Source organism: Phaethon lepturus, unplaced genomic scaffold, assembly GCF_000687285.1.
Source record: "Phaethon lepturus isolate BGI_N335 unplaced genomic scaffold, ASM68728v1 scaffold5369, whole genome shotgun sequence".
NCBI lineage: Eukaryota > Metazoa > Chordata > Aves > Phaethontiformes > Phaethontidae > Phaethon > Phaethon lepturus.
Genome location: NW_010561106.1, coordinates 376 through 24160, shown reverse-complemented (window position 1 = coordinate 24160; position 23785 = coordinate 376). Strand labels below are relative to the sequence as shown.

The window sequence follows — 23785 nt, the reverse complement described above, 5'->3', positions numbered from 1 at the left end:
AAACAGATATTGCACTGTCATTATCTTCTGAATGTTTTTCATGCATGGCCCTATATACTCTTACATGTAGTGACAAAGACATTGGAGCCTTCATCTGACAGTCTTGTTTAATTACGGGGTTAAAAAAAAGTCTCCGCTCAAAGCATGGGTACATTTTCTTTTTAACAACTGGTTACATTAATGTTTTCAGTGATTCTGATCAATGGTTTTGAATTGCCCAAGCATCTGGCCAAATTTAAAAGAAGATTGCTACAAAACCCTAGATGTTTTAGGAAGGAGATCCTTATTTTCAGATCTGCCAGACTTCATTATTTGCATGGTTGTTACCTTATCCGCTATGCTATTTAAATTATACTTTTTATATCTCCATAGTCTTGCCCAAAAGAAGACATCTAGCACTTTCATTGACTTCCGATTTGGTGACTCACAGATATCCTTTGAATTCAGACTATTTTTACATTAATTTATCAGTGTAATTATCATAAAAAAATTTTGTACATGAAAGTGCAAAGTTATTGTGCTAATGTATTTAAGATGTTTGCAGTAGCGCAGGCTGAGTGGACATTTATTACCAAAAAGCCTTATTTTATCATAAATGTGACCCATTACAACAATAATGGAAATATCATACTCCTTTTAACATTTCGCTTGAGCTTTTTTCTGCTTGCTAGGCATTCTAGTTATGAGCTCCATTGTGCCAAGGACAGAGCAGTCTTTTCCAGACACTTACCCTCTGACAGCATGAATAAGTCTCAGTGATGGATAGGCGGTTCGCACTTTCAATTTATTCTTAAGGATTAATGCATTAACCCACTCCACATGCTTCTCTCCACCTTTGACCATGAAAGCAGGGATCCAAAGGACACTGTCATTCAGCATGGACAGTCTATGCACAAATTTTTCTCTGTCACTCTCATTCCGAAAGCCTCCAAATGCTCTTTGTACAACTGATGGGTTCATGGTAATAAAATCAGATTTAATTCCCACATCGGCAGCAAACTCCACCACAGGAGCTAGATTGCACCTGAAGAGGAAGAAATTAATGGAAAAATGAAAATAAATATGAAGCATTAACTCAGAAAAACATGTGTATGAAGGAAAAGCTGAAAATGAACATGCAAGCCCGTTTCAATTTAAAGTGAGAAAAAAAATCAGTGATAAGAGATGTCATAACACGTAGCATTTTACCCAGCTTGGACACTTATTAAACATTTTTTTTAAAAAACATTAAATGTACATAATGCTGCGAGAAAAAAAAAATTCTTTGTACATTTGAAAACCATGACATCATGCTTTAAAATGCATCAACAGCTAGAGTAGCACTTATGAATAAGAGTATGCTTTCTAACACCTATTACCTTTCATTAATGTTCATTAGTCATTTTATTACCAACAGCTCACACTCTTAAAGGAAGCCTTGCCAGCTAATTAAGGTATAATATATACAGGTTAGTCATTGGATTTTTTTTTAAATACAGTATTTATGAGCTACAGATGAACTTTAACACATGTTAAATGAGTTTTGGTATTTTGGGTTTTGGTATTATCACTGCTGCTGATCAGATGTTTTGAAATTAGTATTTTCATTTCATTTAGAAATGAAATTATTAGAAAAAAGTATTAAAATTTCCATTTTCAAATTTTTGAAATTTTTCCGGTTTTGTTTCATTTTCAAACCTTGTTTAATTTTGCAGTAGCTTTGTGCTTTTTTCTAGGCTTGGGAAAAAGGTCTCATCAGGACTTTGTTCAGCAGTTTTTTACCTCAGTTATATAAATATACATATCTGTAATGACACAGAGGCAGCATTCTATGTGGGCAGCACTGGATGCAGGTGACAAAATGCAATTCAGAAATTAATTGTGATTTCAGTGACCAGTATGATCCAACTGAAACAAATCACCTCCACAACATCCTCAGTGAATTAGCCAGTAGCTGGTATGCCCCAAATAAGTATCCTAACACAAAAATATTTTCACAATTTAACAAACAACTGCTCTTTTGAGGTGAAAGATGCTAAGAAGCAACATTAGAAATAGGTCCTTCAAAACATTTGCATGTTATTATATTCTTCGTATAAATAGTGTTCTATTAGTCTACAATTCTTTTCCGATACAGTAAACTTTTTACTTAAGCTTATCTCTTAGCATCTTCTAATGGCCAGATTTCCAAATAACTGAAATCACCAGGGCAGTACTGATTAACATCAACTGATGACCTAGTCCTGACTAATACTAATTCCTCAGAACACAATCTTCATTCTCTAATTATCAACTAAAGAAGTGGTCCTATCTTCTTCAGAAAGAGATGTTCTAAAGACTATCAAGCCTATATATTCTTAGGAAATGATGTTACACAAGTTTCTGAGGATATATACGCAGATGTAACTTTCTTAGGAAACAGACTTACATTCTTCAGTATGTCAGTGCGTATATTCCAGAAACCATCTGCATGTATTACAGGCTGCTAAGTAATATATTTTAGAAAATGGTAGTTAGGGCACAAGAAAAACTCACGTTGATTTCAATATTGGCTTTGAAAATTGTTTCTAAAAACTTTAATGCATGAACCTATAACCTGGAATTGTCCAAAGTTTGGTGTTACATAAAATCTAAAAATAAAAAAAATCAAATCAAGGACTTAAAATCAACCAATCAAATTCACTGAATTACTGCTGCTCTTGAAAATACCTCCTTTAAGGGCAGACTGCACAACATAATGAAGGATTCTTGCACAGCAGGGTTTTTTTCAGTAGTCACATATGTATGCATATGATGACATCATTACTTATAAACGTTAAGACAGAGCTTGACATTTCAAATCCTGCTCTGTCTGTGTCCATCTTTGAGAATCACCTATGTACCAACAGTACCTTGTTTAAAAAGCTGTACACCATATGCAAAATGTGCACATATAACACAAGCCTTATAGTTCTGATGATTCCATGTCTATTGATAGCTCCTTTCTGAGCTGCCAACAGCATCAGTACCCAAATCTTAAAAGTGTATGTAGTTTGAAAATAACTTGTTAATATCCAATGTAATATTACCTAAAATACCACTAATATCCTAATATACCTAATATACCACTAAATATCACTAAAATACCAATGTAATATCACCTAAATCCTGAAAAAATCATCATAGGCATACCAAATACAAGGTCTACCTACCTTGCATGTGATTACTGCCTCATCAGTAGTATATACTTAATATCAAATACTGTATTTAAGAAAGGTATACAGTGTAAGCAGTATAAATTATTAATATATTGCGTATTCGGATTTTTCAAGTATAACTTAAAAAAATAACGAGCAATCCAAATGCACTCAGTAACAATGGGGTTGTCTACGAACAGTTATTTGGAATATTACTCATATTTTTCAAGCTTTAGTGTGTCAAATTAGACACCTGACTATAATATTAGAAGCAGGTAAGGCATTTTGCTTTCCAAATGCCGAGCATCTCTTAACCTTTGATCTTTTAAAATTCAGTTATATAAATATGGATTAGTAGCAGTGCTGAAGTTTTAAAGAATGTGACAAGCACTTGGGCACTTTGAAAGGCTGTTTTCCAAGATGTAACTAGATGCTGTTGCAGTACACTTCTAAGATTGCTAATGTAGTAGAACATGAATGTAAGGCAAGCTTTACACAAATTTCTAGCTCTAAGGAAATAAACATTACTAAATTAGTTGTAGTTGAAGAAGTTAGAAAAAATATTAGTCATTAAGCCACCTCTCGTTTTCTTACTTCCTTCGAAGAATGATTCTAGTGCTCATTAAATTGGAAGTGTAAATACTGAATATTTACTGTACATTTATACACAAAGTTGGAAAATATAAAACACCTGCTAAAATCTATCACTTAAAACCAGTGCATTCTTCTGTAGGGAGTAAATGGAGCAGTGATGTCAGAAGTTTTTCCATATGAATTCAATAATTTATGTGCTAGTGATGAACTAAGACACTTACCCCAAACTGCTAGTACCAAATAATTTATATATCCAGGTAAGTTCAAGAAAATTTTCTAGAAAGGTATCACAGAATCATAGTATAGTTTGGGTTGGAAGGGACCTTTAAAGGTCATCTAGTCCAATGCCCCTGCAGTGAGCAGGGACATCTTCAACTGCATCAGGTTGCTCAGAGCGCCATCCAACCTGACCTTCCAGGGATGGGGCTTCTACCACCTCTCTGGGAAACCTGTGTCAGTGTTTCACCACTCTCACTGTAAAAAAAACTTCCTCCTTCTCTGTGGTCTAAATCTACCCTCTTTTAGTTTAAAACCATTACCCCTTGCCCTATCAATACAGGCCCTGCTAAACAGTTTGTCCCCATCTTTCTTGTACGTTTCAGGGGTAATAAAACTAGCTATTATATATTTGCATATAGACCTGAGTATATGTAAATAGCTTTTGTTACCTGTTTCAAAGCTTTTATCTTAATCTCTAATGCATCTTTATCCTATGCCACAGTTTCATACAGTTGTCGGATTTTTTAATTTTATCTTGTTAGCAGATGTCAATGATGTCCCATCAATTGTCAGGACTCTTCAAGAAAGCTTTGTATTCAGAGACGCACATAAACTAATACTTATTTTCTTTTAAGTAAAACTAAGAAGCCTATTAACTGAAAAACTTTGAAATAGGCAGCGCAATACCCTTCCCTTGTTATATTCTTTATTTTTAGCTCATTTGTCGTAAGGCACAGAATGCGGAATATATCCACAACAGCGATGAGGAGGTGAGGGGGACTCTGCACGACAAGCCTTACCATTATGTGCCTAGGAATTTGTACACAACAAATGAAACCTTGCTTTTTTTTTTTTTTTTTTAAAGCAATCATATAGTTGCAAGGTATCAATAATGTGGCATGTGAGAATGAGGAAACTGCATAAATTAGTCTTCTGTTTATTCTTCCTGCTGGATTTGGTATAGCAATGACAACTCTCCCATGTATCAGTTACAGTGGGATGTATTAAGAAAAAGTGTGGGGAAAAAACAATCACACTTACATTAAAGTAATCAACCCTGGGTTTGTTGCAACACCTTTATGTCTCAAAGACATCCATAACATATTTAGTCTTTGAAACAGCAGAGGTTAAGAAAGAAAACAGTAAAATCATATTCATAAAAATGCGCTCAAATGAGAAGTCAGTTATTCCACAGAGACTCAGTTGAACTTGCTTAGTCACTAATAAACATGCAGCTCATGTGTAAGCACAAAAATGTCCAATACTTAATATTCATAGGCCATATATCAGTATTTTCAAGTTAATTCTAAATAAAAGCCATAAAAATTTGCTTGAGTAAAAGTGATTACTATTTCCATTTTATTTGACATCGAGAACTAAAAGAATATTCTTCATACAGTAATAATGCAAGAATTGGCCATGAATCTGTACCCTTGTTAGTCCTTTAACAATCTGTATACTTGTGGTTTACAGGTTGAAATAAATATTTAGAAACCACTCTAAACCCCAAGCTGCACAAAAGCACTGTAAAAACATACTCTGTTTCATTAATATCTTCTTGTAGAGCAAAGCTGAAAATAACCATCATTACTTATGATTCGATTGTTGCTGGAAGACGTCATATTTAGCCTCCCTGAAACATAAGGCATTACCTAAACTAGTATCAATAACATACAGTTTTTCCTGAATAGCCTGCAAGTTTTCATATTCAGGTTCATATCCAGACTCCTGTAAGAACGAAAATTGCAATGTGAATTCAAAGATTCTTGACATTTTAAGAAACACTTGGATATGAAAGTAAAACTCAAGGCTCAAGCACACAGGAAGGAAAAAAAAAGTTACATTCAAGGCAGCAGACAACCTCACAGCTGGAGTATTCTCTCTCCAGTCTCCTTGAAGGAAGCACATCACCCTAATACCTGTGTATATATAGCACATCATTTCACCCGATTCTTCAAATAAAGACATGCAGCAGTACTGTGATAACTTTCACATACACATATAACCAAAAAAGGGAGAGTTAAACAAAAAATAAATGCATAAGCCTCCTATCTCCCCCTGCCAGATCTAATGATTAGTAAAATGTATGGATTCTCGCATCTTCGGTATACTTGTTTGGCTCTTGACAAAACTAAAATTGCTTCAAATGAACTACAGGGATCTGGATTAGCAGGGAATCTCATGACATATCCCACTTCATTCCCATCCTTATCCTCTGCAGGGCACAACAGAGAATGTTTCATGATAGCTGCAAGCTGAGTAGAGGCTCAGGTACTGCATAATTATGGGTTCTGTTCACACACAGGAATCACAGCTGTCTTTTAAGATGTGCCATGTAAAATACACCATTATTGACCAGATATCCCCTTTATACCACAAGTCCACAAGAATCCTGAATTTATGACTTATTTCACTTTAGTTAGAAGATGCATTTTTGTAACATCACCTGCTAATAAAGCTTCATTTACTTCTTGTTGTCCAAACTAGAACCTATACTATATATATTAATAATCATTGAATTCTCACCTTCCTTAACAGAAGTGACTGAAATGCAAGTTCACAGAATCACAGAATTATTAAGGTTGGAAAAGACCTTTAAGATCATCAAGTCCAACTGCCAACACAACACCACCATGCCCACTAAACAGTGTCCCAAAGTGCCACATCTACACATTTTTTGAATACCTCCAGTGATGGTGACTCCATCATTTCCCTTAACAGGGTATAAAAACATAAGAGGTAAAGAGGAAAGCAATATGGGAAACAGGAAATAGTTTATAGTCAGCACAGGGTTTTTTTAATAGCAAAGAGTCTCTTCGCTTCCCATTTTAACTAGACGGGTCACATTTTCTACTGTCAAAATAGGCATGACTTCATTAAACTTGTGGAACTAATCCATTTTATCCTAGCAGAAAATATGTCCTTAGAGTCTTGATTTCTGATGCTGTGAGAACAAAATAAGGACTTACGTGATCAAGTAGTTAAAACAAAGACACTTTAAAATGTTCAGTAAATCTACTTATGCTGAGAAAGTATTGCCTTGCTTGCAAAAATGACCCTTATTTACACACTTTCAGAGATGTCTTAAGAAGAAGAATTGTATCGTTTTACTTGGGAAATTTGCTGACAAAATCATATGCTGGCTTGCAGGCATGCTTATTATTTGACTCTAAGTGCCTACTTTTAAACATTTTTCATAATAGAAGTATTCTAATTACCCAGTGTCTCTGTTGGATCAATGTTCCTTACGAGACATTATTATATAGAAGGCACTGAATATGCTGGATGTCTCAAAGGAAGATGGACAGTTATTACCAACTTTGGATCACTTTTATAGACATTGACAGATACTACCAAACTTAAATTAATTAAAGTGCTAGGTACTGACATTACTTTTTACCCTTAATAAAGTGTATATTCCATGTCTTTATCAGTTATTACTAACATCTTCATACGACCTTTACAGGAGCATTGAAATTCATTATATTGGCTTTATGGTACTGTAACGAAAATACTGCTGGATGTCTCTTGTGTCCTCTTTCACAGACCTTCACTATCAGTTTTAACATTAAATTAATGGTCTTGTTGAATCTAACATTAGAACTGCTGCTCTAAGAAACAACTCTCTCAAAAACATGCACTGTTGTTTCAGATCTCAAAAAGAACCTATAGTATTATCAAAATCAATTGGATAATATATTTAACCAAAATAGTATGACATACTTGTCACAGCACATAGGCGTAATGCACTCAGCATCAGGAGATTCTACAAAAATGTTGTTCTTCAGCCTATAAACCTAGCTGCATACAGTACATACAGTAACTGCTTTTCAGAACACCATCAGGTGGTGAGTAGAATGAGTTCATTTTACTTCGAGAGAAATCAGCTGAAAGCGAAGAGGGTAACAGAGTGTCATGGTATATGGTACATTTTAATACCAGAATCCTAATAGCAATAGAGGTGAGTGGTTACCAAGTATGTCAGTACCATTAGATCATGTGATTACACACCATGTGGCATACAACTTTTTTTACATGGAAGAAGAGGAATGTAGGAAATTATAACTCTGAAGAATGCTCTGCCTTTTTCTTTAACTCAAAATACAAATTAATTCGTTGCTATTTGCTTTAAACAGGTGTTATGTACCTGTGCACACATCCAGACATACATAATTAAATATCATATAGTTTAAGCTATGAGATAATCTGTGAACTTCTAAAAAGTTTTAACTTTGATTTGTAAATCAAAAACTTTCTCTGTATTAAAAATCTCTATAGGATGTAAGTATTCTATTCCAAGAATCCTATAAAGATTATTATGCACAATATAGTCAGACTAACTAGTTGTTATACTGATCACTTCACTAGTCATACATCATATGACAGACATTTCTCCAGTCTAAATAACTGACTAGCAACAGTAACTTCCTGATGTTTCTACTAAGCTTCACCATTCTTCTTTTACTCATACACACATCTTTAAGAATATTATCTTTACTCCACATGGCTTGAATTATTTAAAATCTCATATCAGATATCATCACCTAGTTTCATAGCTAAACATGGGGAAGAGCACAGAAATGACTTCAAAGAAATTTAGCAGATAATAAGTAAAAGTATCTGCCTTGCCTTCTGAAAGAGTATTTTCATCTAGAAAATTTAGTGTCTAACTTTTTCTGTAGTCCTGTTAAATGAATCACATTTAATCTCTGAGAGAGTACAAAAGCATGCCATAGGCTAAATGTAGTTTAAAAATGTGGTACTTATTTTTTGATTCCTTCTGCAATAAGGATGCTAATTTGAAGGACAAGTGGAAGCAAAACAAATAAGGAAAATGAAAGAGTGGCATGTTATTGTTTCAGTTGCCACTTACTAGTACACCTTTCAAATAATATACAACTTTCATGTGTATATTTTGTTTTGATACATGTATTGAAAAACTGTATTTTTTCTCTTCCATATCCTTTTGATTTTTTTTTGCTACCATCTTTCTTCAAGGTGAGAAAAGCAAAAGCAAATAACTCACACTGACACCTATTTCTATATTGCTTTCTGTTACTGTCCTTCTGTTTTCTGCCCTTTCACCTTTCTCAGACTAAACCAATTGAAACTTCTGCTTCAAAAGCTAAAGGACCGATCTCTTGCCCAACCTACTTTATATCCATATAATGCCAGGCTGTCAAATGAGGTCAGCTATTCCTCTTCATTTGCTATTGATATGTGAAGTCCAAAGGTATTCTATTGTGCATGTTTGAAGAATAAATAAAAAGTGAAGCATATCAACATTTTTTCCCAAACTGCAGGGATACATTTTGAGAGGAATGTGAAGGGGTTTAGATGTGTGACTCCCAGTTACCTTAATGGCAGCCATCTGGTTCAACGTCAATACATCACACTGAAATTTTACTGAGCGCTGCACATAAGCAATGCCGTAATTTACATCAGGCCACGTTTATTGGCCAAGAACTAAGAAAGAAAATTTTTGAAAGAGAAAACATTTTGCATTTATTCTACCAAGACCTCCGTAAGAGTATTTATTTTGTCTGGAATAATAACAACAAACAGCAAAAATAAGTAGCATAAACCTCTCTCCTCTGGCCTTTGTTTTATTTTCACTGTAATAGTCTTCTTGTCAACAGTATGGGCATGTATTTAAATTTGAGGAATCACACAGTGAAGGATACTATTTCAGATTAATTTCAGATAATGCCCAAAATCTCTGTCTCAGATTAAAACACTTCTCCTAGCTTTTCTCCAAGAAACATAGCAGGCTATATCTTCAACAGCAGATGAAAACCCACCTTATTATGAAGTCATGGCTATCAATCTCTTTCCCACATCCGCTGCCCAGAAGTATGCCAGAATTCCCAACAACTGCACAGGTTTTAAATCGGCGATTCTTCATTGGGGAAACTTCAGGGAGAAGGCTGTGCAAATCCTGAGAAATGTTTAGGGTGCGACGTCTGTCCAATACATAATGGATTACATCTCCTGGCTTGAAGCTGCTTTTGACCACTGAGACATCTCTTTCAGCATCCAAGAATCGAAGAATGTTCTTTCTGGGTTGACAGACAAATGCATGGGTAAAACCCAACACTCACTGCTTGCATAGAGTTTGTCTAATAGTAATACAGACTATACTGAACATACAACATAAAGCAAAGGGTAGAGTGCCAGACAGACTGAGGTCATTTCCCATGCTCTAGGATGGAGTTAGAGCAAAGCTGTTAGAACAGAGTTTGAATCTTGGTTACAACATAACACATAAATACTGTAGTGAGAGAGCTTAATGACTTCCTACAGACAAAGGCACTGAGAGACCATGGGAAGATGACTTTGGACATTAGAAGGCATACTAATTTTTATTATTTTACAAAACTTTGTAATAAACACATATTTGAAAAAGGACAAGAGCAGTTTGTTTTCATAGAAACATAGTTAAATATATAAGGTATGTATGGTTCAGGTAATAAATGCTTCACTACAATCTCATCTCTTACAGATCAGCTTGGTTCAGGAATGGCCATGTTTTCTTACAGATTCTTATTTCACCATAAGACTAACATATTCAGTTTAGAATAAACTTGCTCCTAATCAACTGAAGTTCAGCCAAAGTTATCCTAATTAACCTGAAATAAGAACACCCGCAGTCTTTTGTACCACTTTAAACAAAATCGGCTTAAAAACATACTGCAAATTAAACTACTGCAGCTCAGGGTCTAATCAAGCTGTTAGCTGAACTCATAGAACACTGAGGAACCTACCATCCATTTAAATCTGGTTAGTCCAATCTTTTATCTTGCTTCTCTGCAATTGTTTAAACTATTAGCCAGGTTCAGACACACATGACCAAGATATGTCAGTTTAACAAACTACCACAGATCAGGTGAACTATGGTAATTACACAGTTGTATACTCCCAGTCCAGAGCAAGTAACAGGTGAAGAATGTCTGCTTAAATGTCAGCTGAAGAAATTAAGTCATGGTAATACATGCTTACAGGGTTGGGGACAGGGGTCTTTAAAACTTTCAATACGTTCAAAAAAGACACTTTTAATGACTGCAGTTATGTAATGACTGAGACACTGGCAGTGTCGAGCAGTTTTCAGTACACATTTACTCATGGTATAAAAAGCTGCAAAGGACTCCAGCTGCAGGAGCCCCTGGTAGCTCAGGACTGCAGATGAGCAAAGCCTTGCAAGCTTGTGTCCATCCCTGCTGTGCAGATCATGTACATTTGTAAAGAGGCACAAAGATCACATTTGAACTTAAGCACATACTTAATTATAATACACTTACAGAGCAGACAGGGAGTGCTGAGCTGGGGCAGGGTGTTCATTAGGTGTTAATTTGAATAGAAACTTTTACCTCTGCAACTCTAACAAGACAAGAAGAAAAACAGTAACTTTGTATTTTCGGCTGCTGTCAGCAGGTAAGGTGGAATTTCAAACAGAATAGACATTTTGTTAAGTAAGAGAATGCTATTCTTACATAGTAAGTTTTTAGAGCAGAGCTTCCTTAGAGCAGATCAAAACAAGATAACTAGAGATGCCACTCTAGCAGTTGCAACATGCACTGAGAGTCGTAAAGGGGAAATAATCTCCCACAAGGTGAAAAGCGATGAACAATAGCAACACCACGCTCACCAGCCAGCTCTTGTGTCACTATCTCAAGAGGGGAGAATACAAACCTTGCAACCAGTGACACAAAATACTCACCCTGGAACTGACCTTAAAAGCCACAGGGGAAGTGAAACATGATAAAAATATTTTTTCAAGTGCTTCCTCTCATTTCTTAAACTAGAGAAAAAAAAAAAAAAAGGAAAGAATGTCTTGGGCTGTCTGTTTCAGCTCTCATGTATGAATGACGCAGCATCAGAGCAAAGACAGCTTGTGCTGAGGCATATGAGGGATTCAGAATAACAGAGCAGAACAGACAATGTTAAAATCCTGAGTGTCTAAAGCTTTTGGTAAGGCCAGGCAAGGTATTTCTGTAAAGGGAAGATGAAATCTCCACTTTAGCCTGTAAGTTGAATGGACTTAAAATCTCCACAGCTTTGACAAGCTTCCATTTTGTGGGTATTTTGCAACAGATACATAAATTGCTACAAAACGAAAAAGAGCAAGAAAGAAGGAATTGCCCAATCGAGCAGCATTAAAAACAACTAAAGTTCTTCATTACCTAAGAACAGAGATACCACAGCTGTGGCTGTAAAGAACAAGATTAAGTCATCAAAAGTTATCAATAGCATCAGCCAAGCTATCCAGTCACTCACTTCTCTCACGCTCTGATGAGAGAAGTGGTGACTGCAAATGAGTCTCAAAAAGCAAAAGAAGTTATGTGAAACGTAGAGAAACCTAGGGCGCTCACTAAAAAAAGTCACATGTGAACAACAGAAGATTCACTTTAGTCATTTAAAGCACCCATCCCTGATACCTAGAATGAATGGGCCTAATACCATTTTTGTTAGCAAACAAGTGGCAACATTTGTGCACGAATAGAGTATCTTGTGTATTGTTTTAAACCATAGGAGGAAGGCAGTGAAGTTATGCTAACAGTGCCAAAAAAATAAAAGCATCTTAGTTTCCATTATTAATTTGGTTACTTACAGTCAAAGCTTATTTACCTATCTATGTGCTTACATATGCTCACTGAAGTCCTCCAAAGGGTTTCAAGTGGACCTGAATTAGATTCAGATGATCAACCATTTATTTAACAGAGCTGAAATCTCCAAAATGACTAAGGAATTTATTTTTCAATAAAATTTTGAGATGGACAACAGTCACCTCCATCTTAGTATCTTCTCACATATTTAAAAATGTTTTCTTATCTGAAGTTGTCAGTAGCATATTCAATTAAGTGTATGCACAGGTATTACAGTACACATAAGAATCCTTGTATAAGAGATGTGTAATAATGCTAACATTAAAATATTTTAATTGATTCATCTGGCTGTATCTTTTAATACTGAAAGAAATAAGATTAAGAATGCAGAGTTCATGGTATTGTTTTAAGTTCCTCTGTGCTGCTGACTCATCTGCACCATGGGGATAGTAGTACTTCCCATTTTCACATAAAAGCTAAGAGAAAAAAAAATTTACAAAAGGAATATGACAAAACCTGAAAGTAGACTGAGTGTCTCAGTCAGTCTTGATGCTGGTTAATAATAAGAATTTGTTTAAATCTCTTGTTCTTTTTGTCCCACAAAACACACTGAAAATAGCACAACAAGGTTATTCTGATTAAACTGACATGACAAATTAGTTCAAAAGAAGTGCTAATCCACATCCAGCTGCATATAAAATTCAAAAAGTAAGCTCAGTTAGAGGAAGGAAAAAACCAGCATGGTTTTAATAAATCGTGAAGCAAAGGTGTTCTGCAACCTTAAGCTAAAAAGTATAAAGAAACAGTTTTATTTTTGAGGTGGTCTTCAAGTTTTGTTTTGATGAGTAAAACTGTATCTGAGGTGTGGCCTGAGCCCTTTGTGGGCAGGTGAGGCAGATGTGGCTTGCTCTTGTCTGAAGCCAAGCAGCTGTTTGCAACATGTTTACATGACTCACAGAAACATGGTGTCACAATCTGTGGTTGACCTAGGGTTGTTCTTGATAATCAGAAACAGATGTTCATAACATTTAAATACCAACTACAACTCCCAGTTATCTGATAAAGTACATGTAACAAATAGCATTGTCTCTGAAGAGCTTTCCAAATGATACAAATATGTATTGCTCTGGGGCAACATGGTGACACTTTTCTACGTGCATTTTTATGGTTTTATTTTGTACTGTAGTCTTTGTACTACACAACTATTATATAATGGCAAACTCTCCCTCATCTGCCTCAGAATTGTGTGGATTAAGGAAACAAAATAACTTACTTCAACATTTGACTTTTAAGATTAGAAATAAATGTATATTTTTAGACATTGTCAAGGACACTGAAATATGACCTCCAACACTTTTCCTGGTAAAATAACTTCTTTCAAGTGAGGCAGTGCCAGAAAGCCTCACTGCTGGGGCATCTGGACTTCTCTGGATCCCAACTGTGAGGGGAAGCCTCTGAAGTGCATCCTCAGTACTCAGGAAGCTGAGCTAGCTCACCAGCAAGCACATTATGGAAACAAAGATGGACTAAGTGATTACCTAGTCCACACTCTGCCTCCAATGAAGATACGCCTTTACATCAACCCCAGCCGATGTTTATCTAATATATTCCTAACATCCTGTGGTGGGTACTCAGCAAACTCCCCATGTAGTCTACGTCAGTGCTTCCCTAGCCTTACCAGCAGCACAACACTCCTTGTGCGAGCTCAGATCCTTCCCACAGCAACTGAAGCCTGTTCTTTTTCCTTATACCTTGCCTGAGGAGGACAGACTATTCCCTACTCTTGGCAATAGCCTTCATTTACCTGAGGCTAAGCAGCCATGCAACTTTTTTTTAAACTTTGGTTTTTTTAATTGGACAGGTCATGTGTTGTAGATCTCTGACCCCTCTTGTTGCTCTCCTGCAGACTTTCTCTGACTGATTCAGACAGATCCTTTAAAAAACTTAATTTTCTAACCCTAGCAAGTCCTGATGGTGCTTCACACTTCCCATTTGGAAGGCAGAAGATGGCTCTCAGCCTTTTGAGATCAGCAACAACTGCAACCTAGGTAAAGTATACTTTTTGCCAGCTAAGTTAGTTCAATCAAAAAACAAAAGAGAACAACATAAGAATGAACTGTGAGGTAACACAAGGTCACAGGCTGCCCTAGAAGTTGGCTACAGCTACAGTTCCTGTTGGCATCCTGAGGAGGCAGTGGGGACTGAAAGTGTTTGCACCTATGTTGGGTTTGACTTTAGTCTGACTGAAAGGGAGTTTTAAGAAAACCTCTTCAAGGAAAGCAGCATTTAGAATCATAGAATCATGGAATAGTTTGGGCTGGAAAGAGACTTTAAAGGTCATCTAATCCAACCCCCGATTTGGATTTGTTAAAAACACACCCAACTCAACTAACCATGGAAAGGTTCCTGCCATTCCCCAGCCCATGGAGAACCACACAAACATAAGTGTCATATTATGGCAAGTTGTTGTCTGACTCTATCCCCATTCTAGCCCTCCTCATGCCCTTCAGGGCACCCATCTCCCTTGACCAGACAGTAGCTGAAGCACATACTAATTGAGCACAAATCTTCAGTGAGCATGCAAAAGGAAAAGAGGGCTTTTAAATAGAGCATGACCCAACTACTGCTTACCATATGAAGGCCAGCCATATGTCAGCTTTTTATGAAGTTAAGCAAGTTAGAGTCAAAAGAAAGGACTTAATCACCCCAACTGATACTGAAGACTGACTTTTCAGTTCAGGTAAGGGTCTAAGGAGGCAAAAAACCCTTACAGCTTATTACGACTAAACCAGACTAGAGAACCTCAGTTTGCATGTTTTAAGACACAGAAGATCTGAAAGAAAAAGCGCAACTGGCCCCAAAATGTTGCTCCAAAAGCTTCAGAGCAATTGTAATGCTCCATTGCCAGCTCAGTATTCACTGCTTGCACTTCAGGGACTTATCATGATGTTTCATATTAACTTGAAAGATATACAATGATATACAATCGGAACCTTCCTAAGGAGGAAGTTGCACTTTTTTTTATGATGCTTGTTAACATCTTACAAGTTCTCACACTTTTCTGACAGGAAATTTCCACTCATCGAGCTCTCTGTTACATTGTAAAGAGATGAATACAACCTTGACACACTTCTTTTTTTCATTTTGCCTTCCTGCAATTCAAAACCTTCATCTGCTCCTTCCAACATAAATGCCCACATTTAATAAAAAGTAAGTGGAAGAAGAAAGTCACACACTTAGACGTCAGACTGTAGTTCATTTCACACAGGCCACTTGATGTGCTGGCATCAGTCGCATGTGGAAGGCTTCCCCAGATAAGTTTGTACCAAGTCAACCACATCTCTCCTTTCTGGAAGTATGGCCTTCAATACAAGTGAAATTTCCTAACTTCCGTAACTGGAAAACCTTCACATTGCTACACAGAGTTAGAAAGGACTTAATACAGAAAACCTTGCAGACAGTGGATTCTCTCTCTTCTTCATGACTGAAATCATTCAGACTGAAGGGGAGCCAAGCAAACAGTCTTTTTTCCTTTGGCACACGAATTACTAATTACTCTTCAAAGAAGTTGTCAGCAATCAGAAGGTAACATTAGTTGGAAAAAATCACTCTCCCACTAGACCAATCATGATTGGCAAGGCAGCAAATTTGCTACAGTCTCAAGTAATTAATAATAACCATCATTTACACGTCAATCACAGAAAGTCTAGCTCTTTCTTTTAACGCCTGCTCAACATGCCCAAAGGGCTGCTGCCCTCTCGAAAGAGCTTCTACACTCCCTTAACTGCCTCTTCTGGCTCAAAAATCCCAGAGACCATCTTGTGACACCAGAATTCCATTGGAAGATTTTCATCCTCCCATGAGGTCCTGATAAAGGAGCTTTTTCACTCATTGACTCCTATCTGAGCCTGGCCTTGCCAAGAATTCATAGGACCCCTCAGGCTGATAGACTGGTCACTAACCTGAGGAAAAATAAGATGGCCAGAGATTACGCCCATGGTCAACAAAGCAAACAGCAAAGCATAATACTCCAGCTGCCAGCCAACTAGGTATAGACATACCATTGATCAACAGTCCTCGCACAAAGTAAAACTTACTATCAAATATTTTCTGCATTTAAAAATTGCCAGTGTCAAGCTGATGTAAGACACAAAAGCAGCTGCCATGTATGGGTGATTGTAAGTTTTATGAAATATCTTTATGCTGTACAGTAATGCTTTCACAAATTAGTTCTCCACTGCTAAGAACTGGTAATGTTTCACACATTATTCAACAGGCACTAGCTTTTTTTTTGTTTCTTTCTTATCCTTTTTTACTATGGTCAACCTCACACCACAAGACCACCATGTTCACATTAACAGTTGCAATAATAGAGTACGAATCATCTTCACAATCTACATAGTGCATGTAACATACTTTGGAGGGCTGAACAGTTAGTTTAACCATGAGAACACTCTAGGAGATTGCTAGACACATTTGAAGTTAGTCCTGATAGGTCCATAAGTGTAAAAATATTTATGGCTAAAATGCTTCTTACTGCTATAACAGGGAAGAAAAGTGTATAGCAAACCGCCTATAAAAGTGAAAGAAGAATGCACAATGTTTATTCAGTGTCAGGGTGGAACACATATCACCAGTGGCTGCATGTGGCTTCCTCAGGGAAAAGCATGCCAAACTTCCCTCCCTCACTGCTGAGTACCATAACTGAATGCACTACGCTTATTAGCAAGGAGGATTTCTGGAAAGAATACAACTGGCTGGTAGCACTGATTCCTTTTTTTTTGTCAAATTTATGTCAAATTTCAGCCCTAAGTCACATTTAGCCTAAACTCTTTAACTGGTTCAGTGAAAACACCTGCTTTCTGCTCCAGTGTTCATGATGATAGCTATTTCATCTCAAAACATGACTAGCAATATAGACATCTAAATATCCTCAGCTTTATGCTCTCTACTGTACAGAAAATCTTTACGCTGATAAACTGAAACCTTTACTGCTTAAACCAGTGTACAAGATGCATGTTTTTCTTCACTGTACTATTGAGATTAAAAAAATCCTCCACTGTACAATTTTTTTTAAAAACACTACATAATCACATCATAATGCTTCTTAAGAGCACATTAGTAACTTATAAAGAGAGAAGTTTCCACATCCAGCCAACAGTAAGGAAAAAACTGATTTTGAAACTTGTGATTTTAGTAGATTGAGGTGATACACATGTAGTAACAGGCTTAAAAATATCTAAAGCATTCTCTACTGTTTTACCTCTTGCCTGAATGATGTATTTTGCTTTTGAAACAAGTGAAAAATGAGCATAAACCCAGCTTAATTTTCTCTCTTAATTTTAATCCAAAAGTTACTGTAATACTTTTACTTGTTTCTTGTTTGGCTTGAGCAGCAAGGTGTACTGGTTTTAAATGGTTCTGAAATATGACACTTTTTCAACAAAATGACTGGAAAGAGTTATCTGTCTCTACTTATAGTCACTCGACGGCTTCCAAATCAGTTTACTTCACAAGTAAAACAGTGTGCCTTTTTCTCCTAATTGTTAAATATAACCTATGATTTGAAATTTCAACAGTATTATTCTGAAGTTATTCAATATTTCTCCAACTCAAATTGTCAGTTATACACATATAAATTTTAAATACTGTTACTGACATAGAAAATCTGCTTATCTTTCCTAGATTATCTTGGAGGAGAACTTAGCCTTTACAGAACAACCACACACTGGACAAACAGGCTGCATCTGAACAGACAGTCCTGGAAGAAACTCCATTCCTAAGCTGTATATATCTCAGCTGCATTTTAGGGCAACACCAGGTCTTCACTAGTACGAAACCCAGGTGCCTGGGAAGCAGCTGAGTGCAGGAGGGTCCCTTAGTCTAGGAAGACAGGGAGTGGGGACTGCACAGAGCTCCAGAGAGCACTTGCCAGGCAGTTGAGACATAGCTACAGGCTCCCAGGTATTAATAATGCATACCCAAATCCTGCCACTCTTTCTATCCCTGAAGCTGTTCCTCAGCATTTGTAGCAGGGTTCCAGTATGTCCATCATGGCATAAGACTTCCAGAACATCAATCCTTTATTAAAGCTTCGTACATTTCTGAGCTACCCATATTTTCTGCATCTTTTATAATTAGGGACATAAAATAACTGTCATTAAAAAAAAACCTAAGTTCTTCAGTCTGAGAAGCCATGCTTTCATACATGGAAACATTGCCTATTTAAGTGTTTTGTAAGCTGTTCCTTTAAAAAAAAAAAGCTAGAAAGGGAAATCACATAGAAACTGGATTTTAATTAGATCAAATTCCTATTCAAAATCTCGATATTCAGAAAATCAAGTCTAGTCTGCTATGTGATTGCTGCTAAAAATTGTTATTTTCTATCATTTTTCACGGAATGTGACACTCCTAGACCTCCACACTGCCAACCCATGCTCCATACAGTTCTCTCACTTAATCTCTTCCTGCTTAAGAAAGGGAAGATACAATGACAATACAACACACTCAGAGGCTTCTGCTTTCTCTTGTCTCGGGCCCCGAGGTGAGCAGGCCCACTGTAACTACTAAGACACATCAGAATTATCACTGACTTTAACTCTGCTACTGTGTTTCCCCCCTCAGCATGAGCATAAGGTTCTTTTTGGCCTCTCTGACTTCAGGAAAGAAAACTGCGTAAGATATGGGTATTGTCAAAACCTGATCTTGTTGACTCGAACGAACCACAGTCAGGGCTGGATTCGCAGCACCTAACGTCCTCGCTCTTGACTCCCACATCTAAGTTGTCTGCCTAATCTCCCTTTGTAGTTAAGGAAGAAAAAATGCTATGTTCAGAGTACTTCCATCTGTTCTATTTCAGACCTTTAGGATGAGACAAAATCATGTCCGAAAAGTACCAGCTTCTCACCACTGACTGTGAGAGTTCTAGACAACCAACTCAAATGTGAACATGCGTAATGTAGATACCGACTGCATGGATCTGACTGACGCAGATCAATGAAAACATTTTATTTATTCTTATGCCGGATGCCTTGACTTTGGAGTCTAATGTAATTTAGTTGCATTTAACACTAAACCCTAAATATGTACAGTTATAAAACATCCACTTGCAACCATAAATCAAATCACTATTTTCCAGACCAAAAGAATTATAGGCAATCTGAAAATAAAAGAATTACAGGTAGTATGAAAGGAACTGCTTTTTATTTAAGACACTCACCTTATTTCCAGTACCAAAGAAGAATTGATTTTCCAACCTTCTACAGGATGCTGGAAGATTGAGGAGCCACCCTTTCGAATTATCTTATCAGAGCTATTGATCATTGATCTACTCAAACTCAGTTCACCATCTCTGCAATGCAATATAGAAAAGACACAATTACATCAAGGCTAACTCTAGTTTTAAGTAATTTACATCACAAGCACCAGTGATGCTTTCTTTTATTCACAACAAAAAGAAGCAAATAAACTGTACCTGTGAGAAAACTATGAGACACCCATTACCTCATACTTGAATATGCAATTTACGATTTTAAATATGTTCATAATGAAATACATGTAACAAAAATTACAAATAAATTCCAAATTGTGAACCTGCACCAAACTTCAGTGTGTTTGTGAGGCAGTTTCTGCACTTCCAAATGTTCCAAATTTCCAGTACTAAAGTAAGAATTAAGTGTTAACTTTCAAGCCTTCACCCTTGGCATGTCCTACAATAATGGCCTAATAGACTCCCTTTGCCTCCTATTCATAGAATCATAGAATCTTTGGGTTGGAAGGGACCTTTAAAGGTCATCTAGCCCAATGCCCCCACAATGAGCAGGGACATCTTCAAGTAGATCAGGTTGCACAGGGCCCCATCCAGCCTGACAGGGTTCAGTTATAATATAGTAAGCTGTGGGTGATGACCCCTGAACATCTAATGAGGTATCATAATGTTACCAGCTGCAATGTTATTAGCCAACAGGGTCACACAAATGTGACAGAGAAGCTAAAAAACTGCAAGCACAACTTCAGGTGTTAGGTCTAAAATCTGTTTTTATCTCCATACTGTTTGGAGATAAACAACTCCAAGATGTTCCCACTATCTTCCATACTGTTTCCATTTAGGTGCCAGAGAAACATTCAGCTGAGTTTAAACATAGCTGTTAATCATAAACATATCAAAGTTGCTGGATCTACCATGGAGAATGTCTTGTATCTCGGGAGTAAATATAACAGTAATATACAGAAATTTCTTTATCTGTTAAATAAGTGTGCTCTGAAATACTGCCAATAACGATAACTTCATTTAGCTTTCAAACAGAACTTTTGGCAACTGGCCATTCAGACAACAAAATGGAAAAAAAGTGAGACTGTAAGCTTTCTAGGGGATCACTGACTCTTGTTTTCCTGTGGCTGTAAGTTCTTAAAAAAGTGGGATCCTGGCCCTTAGTAAGAGCTACAGCAACATTACTGCTGTATGTATATATATAAAAAGCATTAATATTTGGTAAAGTACATAGCAGACTAAACTGAAACTAACCTGCAATGGGACATTAATTAAGCTAAATCAACAAAACTGGTAAAATGTAGTCATCTGCAAAAAGTGCTATGATTGCAAAAGCCCCTGTAACTAGTAAATCTCTATTACACACTTCTTCAAAAACAACCCAGCATTACTAGCAACGCTTATACCCCCTTGTTCCCTCGATGCCAACATGCTGCAGCACTTGATGTTGCACTGACTCATAGGTAAGACTGCCACCTATTGAAAAACCTACAACTTTAAGCAATCGTGTAGGTACAAGATCTATATGCAAATTATCCACATCATGTTAACTTGAGGGCATTGGAGAACGCTGCAAAAGTCCCTAAATTCAGTAACCAGAATGTAATTAATTATTTTTGCTATTTTAAAATGTTTTATTCCCTAAACATTTTCCATAATGTCTGTAAATATATTTATTAAACATATTTTCCTGCATATATTTTCTAGATGCATAGAGTGTATGTGTCGAAAGGAAAATTACCAAAATACACCCACGTAAAGTACTCAGTCTAAAAGTACTTCAGAGATGTCACCGGTTTATGCTGGGTTAAACGTCATCCAGCAGACATTTTAACAGCGACACGTGACAAAACTTTGCAACAAAATATGTTGCCAACAGCTAAAGCACCATAGCATTTGAAATGTGGTAGTCTTCTATATTCACAGTTTACATAGCAGTGAGCTATACAGATTGTACAGTAAAACAATGTTAAATTATGTTCTCATGAGCTAGAGGAAGGTCATAGGCACTTTGTGTTAAAGTTCTGCTATGAACACAAAGATGTCCACTTACATGTTCCTCTCCCTTTTGTTGGTATTGTTTTATTTAATTTTCATTTAAAACAATATTAAATGGACACAATAAAAAGCTAAATTTACTCCAAAAAGTCTTCATTGTGTAAATAACTGTGAAATAAATTTGGGCTACTCTGTATCGTCTAGAATCACTGCAAATCCTGTCTGATATAAATGAAACAGGTGCTGTAGTGTGACAGCAACGTGTGGCTGACTGTCAAATGAATTACCTTACCTTGGTGACCAATCAGACCAATATAATAAGATTCTTCTCCTGAAGACAGTTCATTAAATATAAATGTCTTCAACGATATTCCGTATGAGTAGAAAACAGTTTAAGAAACACTGCATTCCACATAATACGTTTGTCTCATTAGTTGCTTAAACTTTAAAGGAACATTACTGTGTAGATAGAGAAAGGCATGCTTTTGCAATTACTCTCCTAGCAAAGTTTGCTAGGAAAACGCAGATGATTTAAAGTTTATGACATACTTTGGAATTGCATATAGCCCATATTGGAACATCGAGAATTTACCTGTAGTGTCACTAATAACCATAAAATAGGCCACCTTGTACATTCACAGTTCTCCATTATTGGTACTCTGGAAGTAAAACATCCTATGGAAAACTGACTTTGCTTGCCCATGTGGCCAGTCAAAAATAACGAAATGGCATGAGCCCTTCCTTCAGGAGCAAGGCAAGTGTAACATCAACAGTGGCAGCAGATACTAGTATTACATTTAAGGGTTTTCCTTCCCTCTTTATACAGTAATGGATGAGATGACAGGTTGGGAAAGAAACAATATTCCAATAACTTTAGCCAAAGTCAGTAGCACCATACTGCACAAGAAATGTCACTGACAGCAAAGAAGTAGAGATATCACTAAATGACCTTGCAGAAATGCATTATATCTATATTTAAAGCATTGCTAAGGACATATATATTTATGACTAAATATATTTATTTTCTTTCGTTTAATATTAAATCATCAGTTCATTTTAGTATCTTTTAAACTGTGTCAAACAATGTATCATAAGCTGGAGGGGGATTTTTTTTTTAAAACATATATGGATTCTACCTAGTGACTGATTTCTGAATAATTTTAGCAGCTACCTCTAGTCTGACTGGAAAGAGTACTTATTAAGAAACATGGGTATCTTTAATGCTGATTTCACCTCACACATTCGTTTTCACATGTATTTTTGCATACCTACAACCCCAAAATTTTAAACTTCTGTACATCTTGTAAGTATGCAGATACCACAGCATAGTGACAGAAACTGGGCTTACTGAATAAGAGGGAAAGTTACCATCTATTTGTGACAATCTTTTAATACCAAGGGATGCAAACATCACATCATTAACCATGCACGCACACAGGCGAGGCCAACCCTTGCTCCCGGGAGGTGCCGGGGCCCCTGCCGCCCAGCTGTGCCCAGTTGCATCCAGCTGCCAGCACCCTGCTCTCGCGCCGGCCTGCCTGTGCAAGGGCCGAGGAAGAGGGATGTAGTTTCTGCCTTTAACTCTGGGGACCACGGGGGCGAAGGGGGGACTAAGTAAATTGTAATTGCCCCAGCTTCCTCCATGCCCGTACGAGCACTTACAACGTCCTTATGCTTCCTCCTCAAATTAAGGTAAGGGCTTACATCAAATGACGAAAATCTGCTGTGAATGAGGCTCCCCCCAGTCGATTTGCACAAGCACACAGAAATTGTAAGCCCCTTGCCCGCCTTTGCTGATTTCACTAAGCCACCACAAAAAATTATACCCCTCCAAGGAGAAACAGGCTTGGCTGAAAACCCAACATCTTTGCAGGATGGCTGCAAGTTGGAAGGAAAATGAGGAACACAGGCATGCACGTACACAAACACAAAGAGAAAGCTGAGGT

General features: G+C 36.9%; 1 protein-coding gene across 1 annotated transcript; it reads right to left on the bottom strand.

The window, feature by feature from the left end:
- Nucleotides 1-726: 726 nt before the first annotated feature.
- Nucleotides 727-23483, bottom strand: ST8SIA4 (ST8 alpha-N-acetyl-neuraminide alpha-2,8-sialyltransferase 4). The gene is made up of 5 exons (XM_010293876.1): nucleotides 23263-23483; nucleotides 20946-21028; nucleotides 19791-19923; nucleotides 9770-10027; nucleotides 727-1024 (listed from the first exon to the last, which is right to left on the bottom strand). Exons 1-5 carry the CDS (start codon nucleotides 23481-23483, stop codon nucleotides 727-729), a joined length of 993 nt encoding a protein of 330 aa, XP_010292178.1.
- Between the last annotated feature and the right edge of the window lie 302 nt (nucleotides 23484-23785).

What these genes read in the sequence shown, in the direction of transcription:
- ST8SIA4 (XM_010293876.1), bottom strand. Translation starts at nt 23,483, where the DNA reads ATGGAGGAAGCTGGGGCAATTACAATTTACTTAGTCCCCCCTTCGCCC. An exon ending in CTCGCCTGTGTGCGTGCATG is followed by an intron (nt 21,029 to 23,262) that starts GTTAATGATGTG and finishes ATATACATACAG; the next exon opens with CAGTAATGTTGCTGTAGCTC. An exon ending in TCTTTGGTACTGGAAATAAG is followed by an intron (nt 10,028 to 19,790) that starts GTGAGTGTCTTA and finishes CTGTCAACCCAG; the next exon opens with AAAGAACATTCTTCGATTCT.